At 33.1% G+C, this 21,861-nt stretch overlaps 2 protein-coding genes across 2 annotated transcripts in view; one reads left to right on the top strand and one right to left on the bottom strand.

Annotated features, from left to right (window-relative positions):
* The window catches only part of LOC144967796 (nuclear migration protein nudC-like), an 11,578-nt gene extending 7,862 nt beyond the window's left edge, over positions 1 to 3,716 (top strand). The window contains exons 7-10 of the mRNA XM_078905445.1: positions 1 to 75; positions 461 to 544; positions 1,644 to 1,762; positions 2,751 to 3,716. The exon at positions 1 to 75 is cut by the window's left edge and continues 51 nt beyond it. Coding sequence (XP_078761571.1) covers positions 1 to 75; positions 461 to 544; positions 1,644 to 1,762; positions 2,751 to 2,802 — 330 coding nt within the window. The 3' untranslated portion in view covers positions 2,803 to 3,716. The remainder of the gene's footprint in view (positions 76 to 460; positions 545 to 1,643; positions 1,763 to 2,750) is intronic.
* A 1,830-nt stretch (positions 3,717 to 5,546) lies between these two features.
* Positions 5,547 to 21,861, bottom strand: part of LOC144967794 (splicing factor 3A subunit 3-like) — a 31,372-nt gene continuing 15,057 nt past the window's right edge. Inside the window, exons 3-17 of the mRNA XM_078905442.1 lie at positions 20,700 to 20,752; positions 20,314 to 20,419; positions 18,792 to 18,864; positions 18,043 to 18,134; positions 15,240 to 15,322; positions 14,895 to 14,967; positions 13,590 to 13,655; positions 12,558 to 12,626; positions 12,176 to 12,243; positions 11,625 to 11,744; positions 10,432 to 10,666; positions 9,779 to 9,889; positions 9,161 to 9,251; positions 6,477 to 6,532; positions 5,547 to 5,705 (exon numbers count right to left, since the gene is read on the bottom strand). Coding sequence (XP_078761568.1) covers positions 5,628 to 5,705; positions 6,477 to 6,532; positions 9,161 to 9,251; positions 9,779 to 9,889; positions 10,432 to 10,666; positions 11,625 to 11,744; positions 12,176 to 12,243; positions 12,558 to 12,626; positions 13,590 to 13,655; positions 14,895 to 14,967; positions 15,240 to 15,322; positions 18,043 to 18,134; positions 18,792 to 18,864; positions 20,314 to 20,419; positions 20,700 to 20,752 — 1,374 coding nt within the window. The 3' untranslated portion in view covers positions 5,547 to 5,627. The remainder of the gene's footprint in view (positions 5,706 to 6,476; positions 6,533 to 9,160; positions 9,252 to 9,778; positions 9,890 to 10,431; positions 10,667 to 11,624; positions 11,745 to 12,175; positions 12,244 to 12,557; positions 12,627 to 13,589; positions 13,656 to 14,894; positions 14,968 to 15,239; positions 15,323 to 18,042; positions 18,135 to 18,791; positions 18,865 to 20,313; positions 20,420 to 20,699; positions 20,753 to 21,861) is intronic.

The raw sequence follows: 21,861 nt of genomic DNA, 5'->3' as shown, positions 1-21,861 counted from the left end.
TATAAGGAAGTGAAGAAGGAGGAATGTGCCTGGACCATCGAGGATAGGAAGACACTTGTCATCAATTTAGAAAAGGTAGGCTGGGTAGTTAAAGCAGTTTGGAACTGAAATTAGGATTGTGCTTCAGTAAATTTTAAATATCTGCCGTAGAAGCATATGATTTATTTATTTGCTTATATTTATTTATTTAGACTCTACTTACTTATTTTTTTTGTCCAAATGTGGATTTTCTGCTTTAAGTAAATTTGTTTTTTTCTCTTATTTCCTTTTTACAACTTTCATGACATAAGTCGTTTCTGAATGGAAATGTTAACCATTGATACAAGATAAAAAAAAAAAAAAAAACTTTTATAAACCTCATTGCTATAACAAGATTGGAATAACCTATTTTAGCCAATCCAATTTTAAAGATGATTTATGTATCATTTCAATTTTTAAAAATCTTAATAATTATTTCTAGATCAATCAAATGGAATGGTGGAGTCGCATTGTAACGACAGAACCAGAAATCAACACAAAGAAAGTTCAGCCTGAAAACTCAAAGGTTTGTCTTTTCTATCTCAAACATTTAAATCCACTGTGATACGAGAAATTCTTTCTTTCTACCAAATCGTTCCATTTCCTTATTTTAATACTATGGCGATGGTCAGAAATAGTTCATGATTTGTAGCCTTGTCCAGGAGAAATATATAGCATTTTAAATCATCTATTTCTACTAAGATATTTCTTCATCTGTGTTTTAGTCCATGTATGCGCCATGAAGACTAGTTGAATGACTTGGTGATCAATATAACAGAACTTGAGTGACTACTGGGTGGGGTTCCTGACCTCCTATAGTGGGCAGGGAGGTACTTACTGTGTCTTATGTCCCCCTAAAATATGTTTTCCAATATGCTTTCTGTCTTTGTCTTGGAATGAGATTACTTGGTTTCGTCCTGGCCCTGGCTGGAGTGCTGGCATGGAGGGAAACAGCCGAATGCATAGTTATTGTTTTGGGAGATGATTTTTTTTCCTTGTAAATTATCTCTCTGTTATGTATTATTATATTTGTTATTTTAAATGTATAATATAAGCATTTGAGTGTATTCCTCTTTGTTGAATCTTGTGCTTGTGTCCGGATGAGACTTATACTTATAGGTGATCTCGGACTAAGTACATTGTTGGTATGCTCTTGGAATCTACATCTGATCCCTATTTGTTCCCAGTTACCCTTTGTCTTACTTTTTCTTGGGTGCTTTAATTGTAATTTTAGAACTTTTTACAATTCCATTTTATTTTTATTGCCGCTGATATAACCTAAATGTGTTGCAAGCGTCGTAAAACCCTTAAAAATACAAAGTCATATGGACTGAAAAATTGTGAATGGTACCATGCAATATAATTTTTTTCCCCCCCGATATTTCTCTATCTATTTTTCTCTGACATTTATCACTCACATAATATTTCCAGATTTTTTATATTACACCAGTGCCTGCTCCCAATATTTTCAGTCATATGAGCTGAATATTTACCATTATCAGTTATTTAATTCTCATTTAATTGGTTATGTATTAATATCCCTGATCATATTAATATTCAATTTCAACTTGATTTTATTAGAATTGTTAATTTTGTATTTATTGTTGTATTCTTCACCACTTCAGTTGTCAGATCTTGATGGAGAGACAAGGTCGATGGTAGAAAAAATGATGTTCGACCAGAGACAGAAAGAACAAGGGTTGCCAACATCAGATGAACAAAAAAAGCAGGATGTCATGAAAAAGTATGTCCATTGTTTAATTTTGATAAGAATTTTTATTTTTTGAAGACTTCATTGCCAAAAAAAAAAAGCATGCCACAAAGGCAACTAACTTTTCTTAGTTTTAGGTAAACCGAGTGTGAAACAAGCTTACCTCACGATTTAATAATCAAATATAAAGCCGGTCTCTTTATGAATTTTAGCGTTTAACAGAACGGAAAAGGATGAATGATAAAACAAAAATATTGATCAGACGACAATCTCCAGAATCTTTGACTTAATTATAAATATTTTTTTTTGTGAAAGCGCACGCTTTTTAATGCTGTATGACGAAATCACTCAAATAATAATTCAAATTGATTGTTTATTGAGACAACCAATATTTTAAACCGAAGAATCTTCAAATTAACAATTAAAAACTTTTAGAATTAAAATTGAAAACAAATATATGATAAAACAGAGCAAATAAAACAAAAGTCATGTTTGAATTGCAACAACCAAGTGTCTGTATTGCAACAACTGGGTGAGTTGGTGGCAAACGTTCTCAAGATCTATTTTAATAAATAGAGAAAAGAGACATAGATATACTTAGTTTTTGGTTCCAGATAATGCACAAATCTTAAAACAAAATGGGAATAATCCTTTTTAATTGTGCAAATTTATATTGCAAATGTTGCTGCTTTATATTGCTACTTCAACTGAAAAATACCTTAAATATGTGAAGAAGCAATGGGAGACTCGTACCTGATCTTCCAAGCGAGATAATGATTTTATGAAATGATTTATTTAATTAAATGAAATAGAAAAGCACTAAAATTGGCTTAATTTTATCATGCATTGATTTCTGGCTGTATTAAGTCGGAACCCAGTTCTAAGCTTATAAAATTTAGGCGTTTTAGATTGATGGTGAATATGGTTGGGTATCTGAATTGGAACACCCCTACCCTATATGTCATTTCGTATAAGTAATATTTATGAAAAAATTCTTCATATATATATTTTTTTTTTCCAGATTTATGGAACAACACCCAGAAATGGATTTTAGCAAGTGCAAATTTTCATAAGAGATGATTTTTTTTCATTATTTTTTTTACCCGACCAAATGCTTTTATAATATGTTTGATTATCTATTTGATGTTTATTTGCTTGAAAAAGACATGAATGCAGTTTTAGTGTTAGCATTCAAATTTTGAAGTTGAAAGATTTCTTCTAATTGGGCATGTATGTGTGCTTATTTTTTAGCCATGCATATTTACAGCACCATTCAAGTGTGATCTAAAAAAAAACATTTTAGAGAGATTCCACCATTTCATAAATTGCATGTATGAAGTTTTGACAAAAGAGTGCTTTTTGACATTTCAATTTCAATACTGCAATTCATGACAAATAAGTAAGCATTAAATCAATAGATTAAAGGCCAGATACAAAAGTCAAATACGATTGAAATAATTCTGTATTATTATTAATTGTGTCTTTTTGTATAGATGAAATGTTACTATAATTGCTCCGACCATAAATTACTTAAAATTACATTATTTTTTATTTCTGAGTAGATTTACTTGTGATTTTAAGCCAGAGTCACGTCTTCAGCACTGCTCTCTTGATAAATTACATTATGAGAAAAATTATAAACGAAAATCAAGTTTCCAGTTAGGAGTTTCATGAACTTAGTTCATGCCACAGGAAAATTAAATGGGCCTGAAATGTGTCATTAAATGCAGGGAGTTGTTGTGTGTCGACAAGCAGTTAGCTGTTACTTATCATTCGTGGTATATTTAAAATGTGATATGTGAATGAATGAAAGAGAGAGAGAGAGACAATTATTTTGTTATGAGAATGAGTGTGTTGGAGAGAACCATTGAATTTTACTGGTCTGAATGTAATGTGATAACGCCATTTGAATTCCGCTCATTGATCTTTTCACACCTTGTGTTATAGACAACGATTTGAATATAATAAATATATGTTGAAATATGAATTGGTGTCTGTTATCCATTCTCAAGTGTCTTCTACTTCTATCCTCTGGGTGGGGTTCCTGACCTCCCATAGTGGGCAGGGAGGTACTTCCTGTGTCTTCTATCCCCCATTATCTATATTCCAACTTGCTTTCTGTCTTTGTCTTGGAATGAGATTACTTGGTTTTGTCCTGGCCCTGCCAAAGCCCTGGCTAAGAGGGAAACAGTCAAATGTATAGTCAGTTTTGGGAGATGATATTTTTTTCCTTGTAAATCATCTCCCTGTTATGCATTGTATTATGTTTTCTTTATATTATATATGATTTGTAAAACATTTGAGTGTATTCTTAGTGGGGACCTGTGCTTGTGCCTGGATGAGACTTTTAGTGATTTCAAACTAAGTACTCTTGGAATCTACACCCGTTTATTTGAACCAATTCCCCTTTGTCTTATCTTTTGTTGGGTGCTTTAATTGTAATTCTAGAACTTTTTTCTATCCCATTTTCTTCCTTTTTACTGGCACTGATATGACCTTAATATAATGCAAGCTCCGTAAAACCCTTAAACACAAAACATACTTCTATCCTCCTGCCCTGTATCTGTTTTCCCATTCCATGGTGGTCTTTGTTCTGGATTGGCAGGGATCCTCAGCTGGGACTGGGAGGGAAAGTCGCATTTAGTTTATTTATTTGAGAGATGATATTTTTTCCCCTTGTAAATCATCTCTCTGTTATTGTTATGCACTATTATAGTAATTAGTTTTGAATGCATTGTACTTTGTAAACATTTGAGTGTATCCTTCATAGATGGATTCTTGTACCAGAATGGGACTTTTAGGTAATGTCAAAATAGACTCATTGGTGAATTGCCCCTATTTATTTTGAACCGGTCCCCTTTGTTTTGCTTTTTCTTTGGTGCTTTTCACTTCAGATCTTCAACTTTTCCTCTAAATCTTCCTTTTTTCTGTATGTTCACACCAAACATTCATTTTCGTTCCGTGTACTTTCGTGTAACGAATTAAAGAATTTATGGCTTATTGTGTTCTCACCTATTCGTTCGTGTACATGTGTGTCCATTTGTGTGGGAGTGTGGAAATCGCTTTATGGCTACTATAAAATTTCATTCATCTGTGCTCTCTCATGTGGTGGCCGACTGCCTCCATTCAGTCCATGCAATCAATGAGTACCTTCAGAACTGTGCTTATTTCAATGTTTTTCACAATAAACAACAATGGATATTGATAACGAAAAAATTATCACCCCGTGCAAAAAGTACAAGCCATTTATGACAAGAATCCAATAGACAATTCCTAAACCAAGCATGGAAAGATATAGGGCAAGAATTAAACATGAAATTTGTGCTTTGTCGATGCATGGTAGGAGCAAATTCGAGAGGTTTCTAAATGTATCTGGTCTTATTCGAATACAGTCAATGCATTTATCTTCACACAAAATCGTGGGTAACAGATGGTGAAATTTACCAAATAAATGTCTCTCTGTTAAAATTGGAGGATCCATAATCTTCTTTTACTTCTCTTGATCCTCTCCCTTAACCACATCGAAATTGTGACTTTAGCCTTGACATCCATGTTGATAAAACACACTAACGTACACGAATGTTAGGTGTGAACATATGGTTACTGGCACTGAAATGAGTGAATAATGGTGTAAGCACAGTGAAGTTAGGACTTCTTTAGTGTTGCGGTGTCACTCCAGATTAGGTCAAATATTTGGGGATTTACCATTTCAAAAAATCAGTGAATATTTTATAAATGTGGCAACAGAAATCTACTTGAAAAAATTTCAAACTGAGCTTATTATAAGACAAAAAATAAAAATTTTAAAAAATGCAAGGTCATTTCATGAAACAATTTATTTGACTTTTAAAATGATCAGGGGCTGATAAAAACATATATGAACAAAATGCTGCAAGTCTCATAAAATTCCTTCCTTTTTGAGAAGTGTATACATCTTTTTGTTGATGATGTTTCCTTGAGAATCCTCGTATTCCTCCTATTGAAAAAAAAAAATGGAAAGAAACAGTTTATATCTATACACAAGTAAAGACCAAAGAGCTCATTTTAAAACCATATAAAATAAACTAAGGAGGTGGAGAATGATCCATTCATCTTACTTCTGATGACTATAAAATCCAATACAAGGACATTCTTTGAACAATCCTTAAATAACATAATCTTGATATTCCTGTAAGATTTTTTTTCCCCAGTCCCTATATATATATATATATATATATATATATATATATATATATATATATATATATATATATATATATATATATATATATATATATATATATATATATATAATTTAAGACAAATCAAAACGATTTTCTTCAATGTTAAGGGCCTTTTGAAAGAAAAGAAATGAATGTTTTCTGTTTACTTTCGAAATATCACAATAAAAATATGGTAACACCGGTATGAGCTGAGAAACTTGGTTGATGGTTGTACTATCATGTGTAGCATGTGTGTGTTAACGTGGTGATTTCTAATCTTCTTTGAACAGTAAACACACTAATAGAAAAGGTTATACATTGTTATAAACTACTTAAAACATCTATAATTTGACTGCAAGATAAATTCACGTTAAGAAAATTAGCACAAATGATTGTCGGTGCAAATTACAGATCACATGATATTTAAGTAAATATACTCAAAATGAAAAGTTTGGGGGGGGGGGGGGGGGGAAAGAGAGAATGCTGGAATCCACCAACCCACACACACAAGAGTAGAGTATAAAAAAGTCAAGTAGAGCATTTACCTCGGTATCAGCCTTCCATCTTTCAGCTTCTTTGCCTGACTTGATTCTTGTCCATACTATAAAAAGAAATAAGAAATATTCAAAATCGTATCACAAATTCAAATATATCTAAATCACTAAATACTAATATAGTGCATACTATTTATATTGTCATGAAGAAACAAATGTGTTAATGATAATGTTGCAATCCACAATTATCATTTTATGAGCAAAGACTTTGATTCACCATTTTTTTTTAAGTATTAAGGAACTATTCAAACACACTGCATAGATATCCACGAGACAGTAAAAAAATTATCATCAATGATTTATTTAACTTTACAGCAACTAAAAATTTTCCGGTCACGGGCCAGACTTGAACCTCCGGTTGAAAATTCAAAATGCCAGCAGAATGGGCGAATTTCTGGCTAAAGCCAGAAAAGGGGCACAAGGTTGCCAATTTTCTTTACACTTAGGGAATTCAGTGTGTAAAAAAACCTCAGTCACCTGCGGAACAGGAAAAAGTAAGTACTCTGATGTCTTTATACGAGAGGTCAGCACTCAGATAGGCAGGGATGCCACTTTTCCGGTTTTAGCCGGAAATCCGGTTTTTTTACCACCAGCCGGTTTTAATCCAGAACCTCCGGTTTTTGTCCGTCGTCACTATTCAAAAAAAGAATATTTTTTTTTTAAAGAAGAAGAAAAAAATCGCGGTAGTTTATCTCCGCCCATCCCCATCACTGAATTTGCGTGTCAAACATTTCCCTCAAAACCACAAAATCACCATTATGTCTTATGTCATATTTTGACACCTGTGCAATAGTCTCGTGAAATTTAGTGACTGTCGCGTTTTTATGACGTCGGGCCAGACTGAATGGCACCAGATGTCACAATTGACACAGACGACCAGTGGTGTTCTTTGATTAGCTAGTAGTTGATGGTTTGGTTGAAGGGGAAGGGGAGGGACAAATCTCTCTCTCTCTCTCTCTCTCTCTCTCTTTCCCTTTGCCTTTCTTTCCATTTCTCTTTTCTTCTTTTTTTTTTTTGATATAGAATTCCTAAGATCAATTCATAAATTATTCTCTCTTTCGCAACCATCCATTAAATCATCTGGTTATACAGAGATAATACATTAGCCTAGAATAAAGCAATGGTGGTTGGCTTAGTTTATTCTTCTGTCTTTTTACATTTTGACTATGGCTTTTGTGAGATTCCTGGGTTGTATTTATAAGCTGAATAACCACTAGGTTTCGGTAAAAAATAAAAGATATTGTAGCCTGCTTTATAAAGTAAAAATCAAAACAAAACTACACTTTCTGGCCTTTTATTTGAATAACATTGTAGGCCTTTAACATGTGGAAAGGACAATTCATTAAATGTTTACAAAAGTAAATTTATGTTTAATGATAAGAATGGATTTATACTAGTAATAGTAATATATTACATAATACCAATACAAAACTATGTTCCTGTTTTTTTTACACTTGGCTTGCGTTTGACTGATAGACGGAGACATTTCCTCCTTTTTGACAAATTGCTATTATTATCACTGAATGAAAAACACTCACCAAAACCACTACATCATCTCTACCACCACTACTATTACAACCACCACCACATCATCATCCCTACCAACACTACTACTGCAAATAACACCACATCATCCCTACCACCAGTACTACTACAACTACCACCACATCATCATTCCTACCACAACTATTACAACCACCACCACACAATTATCTCTAAAAGACCACCACTACTACAACCACCACCACATCATCATCCCTACCACCACTACTACTACAACCACCATCACATCATCATCTCTAAGACCACTACTACTACTACTACTACTACTACTACTACTACTACTACAATCACCACCACATCATCATCCCTACCACCACTACCACATCATCCCTACCACCACTACTACTACTACAACTACCACTACATCAGCATATCTACCACAGCTACTACAACCACCACCACACAATCATCCATACGACCAGTACTACTACAACCACCACCACACCATCCCTACTACAACCACCAAATGGAATTACACTTTCAACTTTTGAAATTCTCCGAGTCGTGTCAGGAATTGCTGCGAGACAAATTTTGGATCGCATCTCAGTGAATTTGAGTGAAGTTCAAATTTAAAGGTTATGGTTGCATGGGTGGGGCATGATCTTCACAATGAAAAAGTTTCTCCTTTTATGTGACCAGTCATTCTCACCCCTGATAGCTATATAATTTGTCTATATTTTGTTTTCAGCGCCTTATTTTATCAATTTGAAAACTGTTAACTCTCCTTTCTTTTGTGTGTTATTTGCTCTCAATTGCAAAGATAAGTACTGAAACAATATTCCAAATTTGATATTTTTCAAATCCCTACAAAGCCCTTGACGTTGATTTGTATCTGGTCCGCGCAAGTTTTCAGGCTTTTTTTAATTTGCCTGGTGGCATCCCTGAGATAGGGGTCGGCTGATGTGTTCCCATAAAAGTTCAGTAAATTTTTACCTCCTGAATCAGCAACCCTGATGGTATTCCTGTCCTATTGGCTCTAAACTTTCCTTTTCAATAATATTTTTGTTATTTTAAAAAATGATTAGGCTTTATAGGTCTGCTGAAAATACATCAGAGTTTTGAATAAGTTTTATTATATGCAGTCTAACAATGTTCATCAATACAATACTTACAAGCAAGAGCATCTTCTATGGAGGTAACATTAGCAAAATGGGCAGTGTTAGGAATCCCAAGACATCTCATCCCTAAAGCATGTCGAGATTCCTGAATTGGGAAGAAGGGTGAATAAAAGATGAAAGTGTTGGAAAAATATGGGATAAAGCAAATCTTATGTTATGAAATGTAATATTTATAAAGTCTGAGACCAACTTTCATTCTTTCACTGAGAAAATCAATCACTTCTTAAAAGACGATTCCATTATGTCAACAATAAATTTAAAAAACATTATTCATTATTGTGACACTGTCAATTAGTCCATTAGTTCTAGTGACTTAATTTCACTTGAAACAGTGAGTCAAAAAATTGATAGTATCATAGTTTCAAGGACATCAACAAACCAAGGGAACATTGCACGTGAATCTGTTTAAAGGAGATTCATTAAAAAAAAAAATTCAATCAAATTTTAAACGAAAAATGTTGACAAGCAGCCTATCTCTTTCCCCCAGCTCCTTCTTTACTCCTTCTTATAATGCAATTTTATTTTATGGTCAAAATGTACTTATAAAAAGTAACATTAAAATTAACTAATGGGTTGATAGATGATGCCAAGGAAGAAAATTTCCAAACTTACAGCAAAATGCCTTTGGAATGCCTTGGGCCCTCTGTATGGATGGTTACCACAAATTTCACATGTGTAGGTCAAGTTAAGACCGTGCAGTTTGTACAACCAGTAGGGAATGGGCTGGTGGAGAGAGAAAGGTAAAATATATTTTTTTAGACATGCACTTATATATATAGGAATATAAATAAAGTTTTGCCAACTAGATATATCTTTTTCCTTACAAAAAAAAAAAAAAATTCAAATTAATTCAAGAACAAAATTATATAATTATATCAACCCAAGATGAAGATTTTTATTTAAAAATACTAAACAAATAACAAGAAGTGTGTTTCAATGTGGAAATGGATACATGGTTGGTACAACAAAAATATATTCACTAATTGCTTCCAAATATATTTATATACTGGTACAGGAATCCAAATCTGAAAAAAGATTAATCTGAATTTGTCAAAATTTTGTTGGTATGGTGAAATATTCTCTGCCGTCAATCTGTATATTTTTATTTCATGGATTTTTGTTGTTGGCTGAAGAAGGATTTTGAGCCCAAAATGTTCTGTCTGGTATTTTGTTCTTTTTTGAAGCTGTTATATCCATTTTTGTTTATTACTTCTTACAGTCCACAGCTTCTACCACCCAAACAATAAAGAGTAAGAGAACCTCACCTTTCCATCCCATCCAAGAGGTAAATCTTTGGGATTGTAAGGAACTTCATCCGAATTGTCATCTGAATCGGACTCCTCAAATCGTTCTTCGTCAGATTCTTCCCTCTCTTCCCCTGTCCGAGCCTGTTTCCGCTGCACATTGTCACGTGTGGCTGATCTTTGTTCACTGACTATTTCTGCCAGTCTGTACACTTGAGCTTCAAGAAGAGCAATTTCTCTTTGTTTTTCAGAATCTCTGATGGTTACAAAAACAAAAATGTTAAATGAATATTATATAATTGTCTGAATTTAAAAAAGCAAAGAAGACCTTGCATTACACACTAAAAACTTAAAAGCTTAAAATGGGTAAATAAATAAAGGACATGAAGAATATTATATAATTCGACTGTAAATCTCTGTATTAACACGAGTATACGATTTTATATATATTTCATTTGGATCAATCAAATTCTTAACCTATTTTTTTCGTTTGTAATCCAGTAAATTTGACATATCATGGAACAACAGGCTATGTTCATGGCCACTAAACAATTGACTGAGAAAGAAGTGCTTAATATTTAAATTAGTGCTCATAAGTAATAGGAATCTTTACACACAAAAAATAAGCCATGGTAGACAGCAAATCTTTCAGCTCTGTTTGAAAAAATGATATGGGTGAAAGTATTTTTCTTAAATCATAGTTTGTTTTAGCTTTTTTTCATCTTCAAAAAACTCTGACAACTAAATAATTTGTCACAAAATATTGGCAATACAGCAATTTTGGAAAATGTCCATACAAGGTGGAGATACACAAAAGCAGGGATAAACAGCTATACTATAATTATCATACACAGATTAACTCAAATATAAGTACTAGACAAACTATAAATCAATGTTTCTCACAAAATTCTTCGTTCCACATATTTCATGTGAATGCCTTTACATAAGCAAAGACTAGGGTCTCAAAGACAATCAGGAAAATGAAAGCATTGAACAAAAATTAAAATGAACCAAATATGTATCAGGGAATGTTTCAGATTCCTTCTTGAGACAACAACAAAAACAATACCAAACTATTACGTCTGTAAGATAGAATCAAAAATCCTCAGACAGCTTATCCACATTATGGACATAAATGAAACATTTCACTCATAATTCAAACTACTTTTTTGTTGAACAAAAGTCTGGTATCAAAGAAAGACAAATCATCTTACTTGTTTTTGCCAACTTTCCCAGCTTTGCCAGGCTTTGACTTTGCAAACAGAGATGGATCCAATTCGTCCAAATTTTTACCTTTTGTGCTGAACAAACGCTGGGCTCTCTGTTCTAGTGTCCTGAAGAAAGTATAAGGGTGAGGAGAAAGGGGGAGGGGGTGATAACTAATATTGGAAATCAGATATAGGATAGTATTGAAGAAGTGGAGATAAAAAAAAATTCTTTCTAAAATTTCCACAAAACTAAATCTTGGTTTTAAAATCGAGACCTATATAAATTTTGTATGTTTTTTATTTATCCCAGGGCTTTAATTTAAAAAAAAACAAATTCTACTCTCCACATTTGTCAACTACTTAAACTACTGATAGCTTTTACTGCTCCACAAAGAATAACAAAGGTTAGGCAATTTGTTCACATCCTGATTAGTGTTGCCAAATATAGTGATGATTCATAGAAATTTAAGTAACAACAATAATTAATAATAATAATAATAACAACAGTGATAACCCAATTAATAACAATATCAATTAAGAACCCATAAGGAACTCACCCTCCACATTTGACCCCCAAGGCCATCAAAGCAGATTTGAGACGATCTAAACCTAAAGATGCCAACTCCTGATGAAACAACAAAAATTATGTTTTACGCAAATTACAACATATTTCATATTCTCAAACCATTGACAAGGTAAAAAAGATAAAAATAAGAATGTATAATTATAAAGCTTTGTTTTCAAATGAATAAAAAAAAAAAAAGGGAGATAAGATTAATTAAACTTGCAAAATCAGAAAGAAGTAAAAGAAGTAGGTACCTATAATAAAAAATTAAAAAAACAAAACAAAAAACAAACTTGAATTTTAATAAATGCAAAAATTAAAATAATAAATATGATTGAACTTTTAAAGAAAAAAAAATTATTAAGAAAACTAACCTCCCAAGATGAAAAGGCGGATAAATCTAAATGAGCACCAGAATGTGTCAATGCACCAGTAGCCTCTTTCTGGAATAGAATTAGTCGTGATCAAAGAACTAGTTCTCTACAGCAATAACACGATCAAAGGCATATGTGACCCACTGCATCAAACTTGTATTATGTCAGAGTGTAACAGATGCCATAAAGTGAATTTTAAGTTAAATTAGATTTTTGGTTTACGAAACTTTATGAAACTTCATTACATTCTACTCTATAAAACACAAAAACTTAACCCAAGTTTGATATTAGGACTGCAAGTTCGGTTTTCAGTATGAATATCACTCAAACATAATACTGTTTTGAGATGGTGGGTCAGATATGTCACAAAATGATAAAACTGTGTGTGAGACATTTTATACATCTTGAGATAAAATCTGGTGATTGAACTTTACAATGATTAAATATATAGTTTAAAATTTAAAAAAGAAATTGTGACACCATAAACTATACAGATAAAAAGAAATGATTCTAAATCCAAGTTCTCAAGAGGCTTGAAATTTATAAGATGTACGAATTTTAACAAATTATGTTTTTCTATTTAGCCTTCTGAAGTACCTCTTCCATAATAAAATGATCACAATAAAAATCAGAAAAGTGGTGCCATTCGAATAGAGTGAGTGAATGTTGCTCATATAAAAGGGGACAGTAGAAAACAATGTTTCAGCCTTTGTCCTTCCTCAGGTTCTCGTCATTATCTGCATGTTTTGTGTGTAATCTGAGGAAGACCAAAGGCTGAAAAGTCTTTTATTCACTCCTTTTATATGAGTGACATTCAGTGCACTCACTTCATTTTCCTCTCCATCGCATTAGCTCATTTAGGCACCTCTAGGATTTTGGTTTTAAAATAGAAATAAATTTATTATTATCCTTTTTTTTAAAATCAACTTTCCTCAACTGTCAATGGATTCTATATAATATCATACATCTTTCAGATTCTGAGATGCTTTAAGAAAAATTATGATCAAAGCATTAAAATTGTGACGAACTTACTGGCCATCCAGGAAACATGCCCTCTATCCAGATTCTCTCAAACTCTCCCTGAACTTGCTCCACTTCCTGAAAAATGTCAATAAACTATTTTATAATATCATAGCATCGATGACCGAGCAGTTCATTATCTTGCTTTGCAAAAAAAAAAAAGTCAAACAATGTTGAGCATGATCAATCAGATTGGTGAAAAAAATTTTTATTTCAAATTCTGACCCTGATTTTGTGTCCTTTACATTAACGAACTTGGTTCAGGTGTACATGAGTACCTATATGTAAATAGACAAGGACAGATGTGGTAAGAGTAAAAATAGCACTGAATAATTGACATGCACATTATCAAATAGAAATGTATTCAATTTGACCCGTCAGGCATAAACATTTACCTATTCTATTTCAGCCATAGATGGGAATTGAAAATCATAGCATCAGAGAAAGTATGAAGCGCAAAGCCTAAAGTCTAAAGACATGCATCTTTAGAAAAATTGTGAAAATTTGATGGCAGATGTTGTATTTGAACGCTACCTTCAGATATGTTACCAAAGACTAACTCATTCATTAATAATAAAACAGACATACAAAAGAAACAAATAGGATTAGTTAGCTCATCATGAAGTACGTATGGGCTAAGATTAAAATAACACCTCTGTAAAATTGATTAAATGGCCTGGTAAAGATACCAGTAGACACAAAGTAAAATACAAACTAGGCAATCAAACTTTAAATAAATATTCCATAATTCAATGCTAACCAGTTATCTTCACTCACTTTCCCAAAATGTTCTACTTATGGAACAGTCTACCTACTGATATCAAGCTTCTAAGCATTATCAAGACCTTTAAAGATGCTCTATAGACAATAAGGAAAGCGCCATAGACTTTCTCTTTCTATTTTTCTTTTGGAAATGCACATCAACAGCAATATACAGTCTGGCTGAGTCAATTGGTTTATTTGAATAAGAACTTTGCACCGGCACACAATAACTGTCTCTACAATAGAGCACAAAACATTTTTAAATTCAACTTTCATAGCTGGATATTCCCTCCCAAATAAATTGGGATATGATCAAATCAGCAGTATATGATGAGGTTAGATCAGGCTGGTAAAAAATGTGTGTAAAAGACCCCCCCCCCCCCCCCCCCCAAAAAAAAAAATAAATAAAAAAACAACAAAAAAAAAACCCTTTTTCTTTAAAAAAAAAAAATACCCCCCAAAACAAACAAGTTTGTACTGAAAAGTTTAGCTCCTAGAGTTGTCTTCAAAACAAGTATCAAAATATACAATAATTGACTCTGAAATTCAACTTACTTCATTCAAATCAACCAAAGGCTTAATTTTGTTCACATAACCTCCAAGGTAATCCAGCAAATACACAAGGTATCTGTGAGAGATATTTAAAATAAATGAAGATCAGTGATGAATATAGACTGAAACAAAGACAAAGAAATATCATTTGACAGGTAAAATATATTACCCCATAAATACAAATATACATACACTAACTCGCAAAAATAAGATATGCTTCTTGGGCATTATATCATTCATCAAGTCTATCCATAAATTAGAGAAAAGTTCTTTTTCAAAATGTAAGATTCCCTAATCAAGAATTTAATGTAAACAGTAAACCTGAAATTGTAACATTATAAAACTTACTCTCTGTATGCTGCATTCTTTCTATCCTTTGGTACATCGTAAAGGTGATCAAATGAAGACAAGTATGTAATGTAATCTATTTTCTGATAAAGAAAAGAAAATAAAAAAGAGAAAGTTGAAAAACAAATACAAGTAGTATAATGCAGAAAGATATCAGAAAAATTATCCTTGGTGAAATTATTTTTGACTAGTTTTGTCTCAATTTCAACTCATAACATTTGTGAGCAGACATTGCCAAAATTATCACCATCACTTTACATGGCCGAGCAATTTGTTTGCCTACCAGACGAAACTGTAAATTGATATTATTATTCTTCACAAGGAAAGAACTGTTTCAAATACTTCAAATGTCGTAAATTAACAAAATAGAGAAAATGAACCCATTAGATGAGAACGATATACCTCAGGTGATTGTTTTGATCTTAATATATGAATCAGAAACCCTCTAACCAACCTTTATGTTTTGTTTGTACCCTATACTTGATATTGCAACAAGTGTGGGGTCCGGGGTCCCTCAACTGGGAGGGTGCAAGAATGGACCCACCGTAAGCTCATCGTAAAAGGCGACTAAAAGAGCCATTCAGGTTTGGTGGTAACCAACGAAAAACCACCAGACAGGTGAGAAAAAGCATATGGAGAGACATGGTGGCTCCACTGACTCCCACATCCAGCCCTTTGTAATTAATGTTTCATTCACTTGTTTGTTTGTTTTGGTTTCTTTCTTGTCTTGGCAATCATCCCCAAACTTTTTCTCCCCCACAGTGGTTTACCAGCGGATCACTTAGTTGAGATGCTAGGTCAAGAGGTCACTACTCTCCTTCTCTTTACCTGCGCTCTAGTATGGCACGTGCCTGCAGTCAGTGAAGCGAGTAGTCTAATTGGTCTGATAAATAATGGCATAGCCAAGTGACAATTATCTTAAATATAAACCCATATCACTCATGTTATAGATTGAAATCCCCCTCACACAGTGGACTAAATATCATAGATATCATCAGTATATTTCTTTCTCAGGAAGACAGCAAAGTAGACTCACATTTTCACTACATTTATCATTTAAATCAAATATTTCTGGAATCCATACAACAACAATCAGACGTTGCAGTTTATTATTATTCCCACTAGTACATAGTCCAAACTGTCTACTTTCTGATGCACTAATGTTAATTCAGTTCAACAAATATGTAACAAGTGTAGGGGTGGGGTATCAAATTTCACTGGGAATATCTAGCAGTCTATGAGATGTCCAGGCTATCGTGGGTGATGAATTTGGACCAGTTACACAATGTAAACAATGTCATAATCATTTCCTGGACTCCCACTGACCATGGAACACTCTACAACACCAATTCTACAGTTTTATCATTAAACGTTCCCACGAATATGGTAAAGGAGTGAAGAAGTCATACTTATTGTAGTACAGGAATATATATATACACTCTGCAAGTAGCCCTACAATAATAGTTCTTAAAGACACATCTGTTACTGATTTATGAAATGAATGGGTTTGTTTCATTCATGTCTCTGTTGATTGGTGTGGGAAGGTTTTATTCACCGGCTGCACTACTTGTACATTGTGAATATTGTCTGAATGTCTCTTAATTCCAAGGAGGTGCCACTGTTATTTTCTCTATCTTGGCTATGTTTGAGTAAACCCCCCCCCCCTCCCGCCCTCTTCTTATTTTCCCCAGTCAAATTGCCTTTGTGGAATACTATCTGTACTAACTGTTGATGTTATATCGTTGTTGTCAGCGGTATGAATTAGGTGTAGTGTGACTGTGATGCATTTCTCTTAGCCTGTCTTTTACGTTTGTATGTGTGTATATATGCAGGATGTATGTGTGTATGTATGCATGTTTGTGTGTGCGTGTGCGTGTGTGTGTGTGTGTGTGTGTGAGAGAGAGAGAGAGAGAGAGAGAGAGAGAGAGATGCCTTTTTCTACCATATTCATTGCTTCTATTATCTACTACGCCACTGTGATGGTGTTGTTGTTTGGTGTAATGACGATGGTTTTGTTTCTATTTGTAATAGTGAAGTAAAACCTACACACACAATATATTGCTTTATATGTTCTTCAGGAGTGTGTTAAATTGTTTAATCCACTTATCTCCATATCTTTTAAATACAATACAAAATACAAATGAAGAGAACATACCTGATGTCCAGCCCATTACATTTATGACCATTAAAAACGTAGTTAAAATGTGTTGAATCAGAAAATGAATGTTTTACTTTGTGTAAAAATATTAAGACTGGACAAAGCATTAATTAGTTTCGGAATCCAACGTCTGATTTTAAAGATTTTAATTTTTTATTGTCCGCAAAACAACAAAAATATTTTAAAATAGTAGGGATTTTAAATTGCTTATAAAACCTATCAGAATAATCACAATAAAACAAAAAAAGAACCAACATAACAAGTGAAAGTAGTACTCTCTGTTCCATAAGTTAATATTATTGTAATGTAAGTGGTCATCTAGATATGGTGTTATATTACATCACAAAAATGCAATACTTTGTGTCTTAACCCTAAAAAAGGGGAATCCCCGTCCAGGTAGCCAATTTTACAGCATGCAGCTGCTGTTGTCAGTCACTTGCTGGGTTCCAGCAGTATAACTAAGTGATCCGATTTTATGAAGAAATAAACAGCAGTGCCCACAAATCCCATGAACATAGCAAAGAAAAAAATTAGTCCACAGGCTTAACTGGCTGCCATTGAAAATATTTCTATGCTACAGATGGACATCCTGATCTTCATTTCAACTTTAACTTGGTTCTGGCAAAAATCTTTCATGAAACTAACCTCAACACCCTTAAGATTGAGATATTGCTCATAACAAGAGTGCAAATCGAGATATTTTCCATAGCCTTCCTCATCTGTAAAATCAACCATATCTGGTGAGAGAAAAGGGTGCACTGTGTAAGCTGAATTTGAGAACATTGAAAAATAACATTGATAAAATCATAGCACATATCTTGACATGAGTAATTCTTTTAACTTTAGCTGCCAACAAATTCGTACATAGGTTAAACAGGCTCTCAAAGCATTAAATGTTGACCAATTGAAAAAAAATAATAAATCACCGAGTATATAAAATAAGATGATAAAATTTCTATTGACTGTTGGTCATTCTTCATTGAATATAAATCTGTTTGAGTGTAAGAAATTGCTCCTTGAACTACTGGTACTTTTTAAAGGAGAGACTGGTATAGGCAGCGTCAACAATATGAGAGGGGGTAAGGTGGAAATCACCCCAAATCTTAGCCAGCTGTCAGTCCATTCTTATATCGCCACTATAAATCTTAGAAAAAATACAAACAGGATTAGACAGCCATTAGATAACTTTGTCTTCCAAAGATCTTTGACAAACAAACTGCTTCTGATTTTGGGGAGATTTCACAGCTATCAAAAGAGACATAGATAAATTTACAACCAAAACTTTTAAAAATTGACATTAAAAAGTTGATTTAATGCAAGATATTTACAGCTGTTCAGATTTAGCTTTTTAACACTTCTTTTTTTTTTTTTTTTTTTGAGATAAGATGACTTACTCTGCATTTCATCAGGTGGATTCTCTCTTTGTTTTGCCATTTCATCAAACTCTATAGACATTGGAATGCTAACCTACAGTGCAAAGAAATAAAAGATAAAAAGAAATCAAAACAAAAAACAAGAAATCAAAATTAAAAGAAAAAAATTTAGAAACGTCTATGCTATAAATATCCCTTGAACAATTTAAGATTCAACAGTTTGTCCCCAAAAAAACAAAAAAAAAACAAAAAAAAAAACAAAAAAAAAACAACACTTTTCAAAATTAGTTTAATATGACAACACTTTTCAAAATTGGTTTAATATGACAATGTGATAAGGACATTCATAGAAATTAAAAACAAAAAAACAAAAGTAATATCTACAAAGAGACCTGTTGGACAACTGTTAGGAATGTAAGAACTAGGTTTGATTTTCCAGGGACACTTTTAGATTTATTTATCTCTTGGCACTCAGCCTATGGAACACTTAATTCTCATCTACACAAGTGAAACCAACATTAACTCTAAACAGAAAAAGAAACCCACAACGATTGTTAAAATCTTTTGTAAATAGATTTTTTATAAATGTAATAAAATATGCTCTTGATTGCAGATTTAGAAATTTGAATTATTATTGGGCATATGTAAAGTGATAGCATTCTATTTTTAAATGGCAAAGAACCCTAAAATACTTCTTGATTTGGGCACTAAGTAAATCTATTATTGTTAGCAACAATTGTTTTTTGTTTTTTTTTTAATTATGTGGACATTGCTGTGTACAGAGTTCATAGATAAAAAAATCTGATAAAAGCAGTCCTTCAGAGCCATTGGGCATTAGGTCAATGGAGCCGGAGTTTATCCCAGTTTCTATAGACTGAAATGGACAATAGCAATTGCTTGCTACTCTTTTTCACAAAAAACTTTCCACCAGATCTAACAGTCCCAACTACCCAATTACTGCTGGATGGACAAAGGGTCAGAGAAAAATCTCAAATTTACCTGGGGTCGATCTTAGTCCCTTCGTGTGAAAAGAGTGCTCTACCTGAACTATCAAGACCCCCCCCCCCCCTCCCCAATATTATTTAATAAAAGTTAAAACATAACAAATGCAACATTTTAAAATAATTAAAGGGGATCACATCAAAACTTGACAATACCAATAACCATTTTCTTGGAAAATACCATAAATAGCTTTCAAAGAAAGGACAAATCTCAACTCTCAAACTCAGAACTTGTCATGTCATGTCTTGATCAATCAACACCCCAAAGGGATCAATTCTTGACAACCTCCTATGTCTTCACTATGTCTCTTGGGCATAACACTAACAAAAAGAAATTATTTTGGCTTCTACAGATACACATACTCGATTCTAGGGACAAAATCACAGATATTATAATGGATAATTTTGACACAATCAAAAAGAAAGAATTGTAAGGATCAATTTTAAAAATGAAAAATAAAAGGAGACTATTAGGTTCAGGTGTGGACAGGTGACACTATGGCTCATTTCATTTCAGGCCTGAGTAATAATAAACCACCTACCTCATTTGGATGTTTGTTGTAAAATTTTTCAATAGCATTCAAACGCCTCCTGAATTCTGCATATTCATTAGGGCCCGCAAGAGTCTGGATTTCTTCTTTCCTGACCCTGAAAAACAAAACACATTTAATTAGATCTTACTATAATCAACTGAAAATTCTAACAAAATAAACCAACATCACCAGCCTTTGAATTTGACTTGCATCTCCTTTTGGGAAATGTGTTCATCAATAAAAAATATTGTCCAACAAATAATTATAGTAGGACAAATTAAATAATTACAAGTGGTTTTTCTTTTTCACAATAAGACATACTAAAGATTCCTAAATTAGTACTTAAAAAGGAAGAGTTTGTGCATTTTTTCTTAACTGAATATTTAAAAACTTACCCATCTTTGTCTTCATACAAATCTGACAATTCTGTTGTCGTTTCAATAAATCGCTGAGAGAAAAGAAAGAAAAAAAAAAAAGGTTAAGAATTCAAGGAATCATCTATAAAAATTAATCCGTAAATCAAATGCATCTACAAATGGCTGATTCTCAATTCTAAAGTAATCTATGTTGAAATGTGTGAAGAAAGCATTTCATATACAACAAATATAAATATATACAACACTCTGTTGATTTGCTACTGTAATGACAAGCAATTAGGAGGTTGCTCAAATAGTGTTGCTAGACTAGTTTTGTATGAATATTGTAATGTTTCACCCTTTAGTACTAAATTACAGTGGTTGCCAACTAACAGCAGGAAAAAATAATATGTACGCTTCCTAGAATATCAATGTCTATAAAATATATCCCCCTCCTTACCTTACAGATATTCTACATAAATATTCAGTCCCTAAGAACTAAGCCTTACAGCACAAATGAACCCTCCCGTTTTGTCAAGATCCTTTTCTCATTTTTGAACAACCATTTGGAATTGATTGCCTCAAAGTCAAAGACTGAGGGAAATGCCATGTTAACAGATGACATGATGTTTGCTTAAGACATTTTTTTCTGTACAACTTGATATACCCTACCCCCCCCCCCCCTCCCCCTTCCTAATAAATATTCAATAGAATAGCTTGCTTCTTAATATAGTTTATGAATTATATGCAGGCATGCCTATCCTCAACTTCAAATTTCAGGAACATTTTGCAAATAAAAACTCAAATTTAGGAACAGTAGGCCAATATTAATTTCTTTAAAAAATCAATAAAATGTCTAACATCAAGAGCATAATATGGTTATAATGGTTCAAGAGGTAAACCTAACAATTTGCTTGCAATGCTTAACAACAACAAATGGGGTGGGAAATTTAAAGGGGGCGGGAGTGGGCGGAGAGGGGATGAAGTTCTACAGCCAGATCTACCGTTTTCATTTCAGCACTCATGACATCCATCTCAAAACCGGACATTGATTCACTGGGGGCTTTTGGGGAAAAAAATCTCCTGTTGTAAATATGAATCTATTGAATGCCACTATTTTCTTCTCAGATTGTAGTTTGTCTATGTTTTCTAAGAGCTGTGGTCCTTCAGCATGCTTCTGAATTAGTTGATACCACATGAC

This window comes from Berghia stephanieae, chromosome 3 (genome assembly GCF_034508935.2).
Source record: "Berghia stephanieae isolate SIO BIC M18660-M18661 chromosome 3, UCSD_Bste_1.3, whole genome shotgun sequence".
Lineage (NCBI taxonomy): Eukaryota > Metazoa > Mollusca > Gastropoda > Nudibranchia > Aeolidiidae > Berghia > Berghia stephanieae.
The sequence above is the reverse complement of the archived record's forward strand: the minus strand, read 5'-3'. Positions and strand labels throughout refer to the sequence as shown.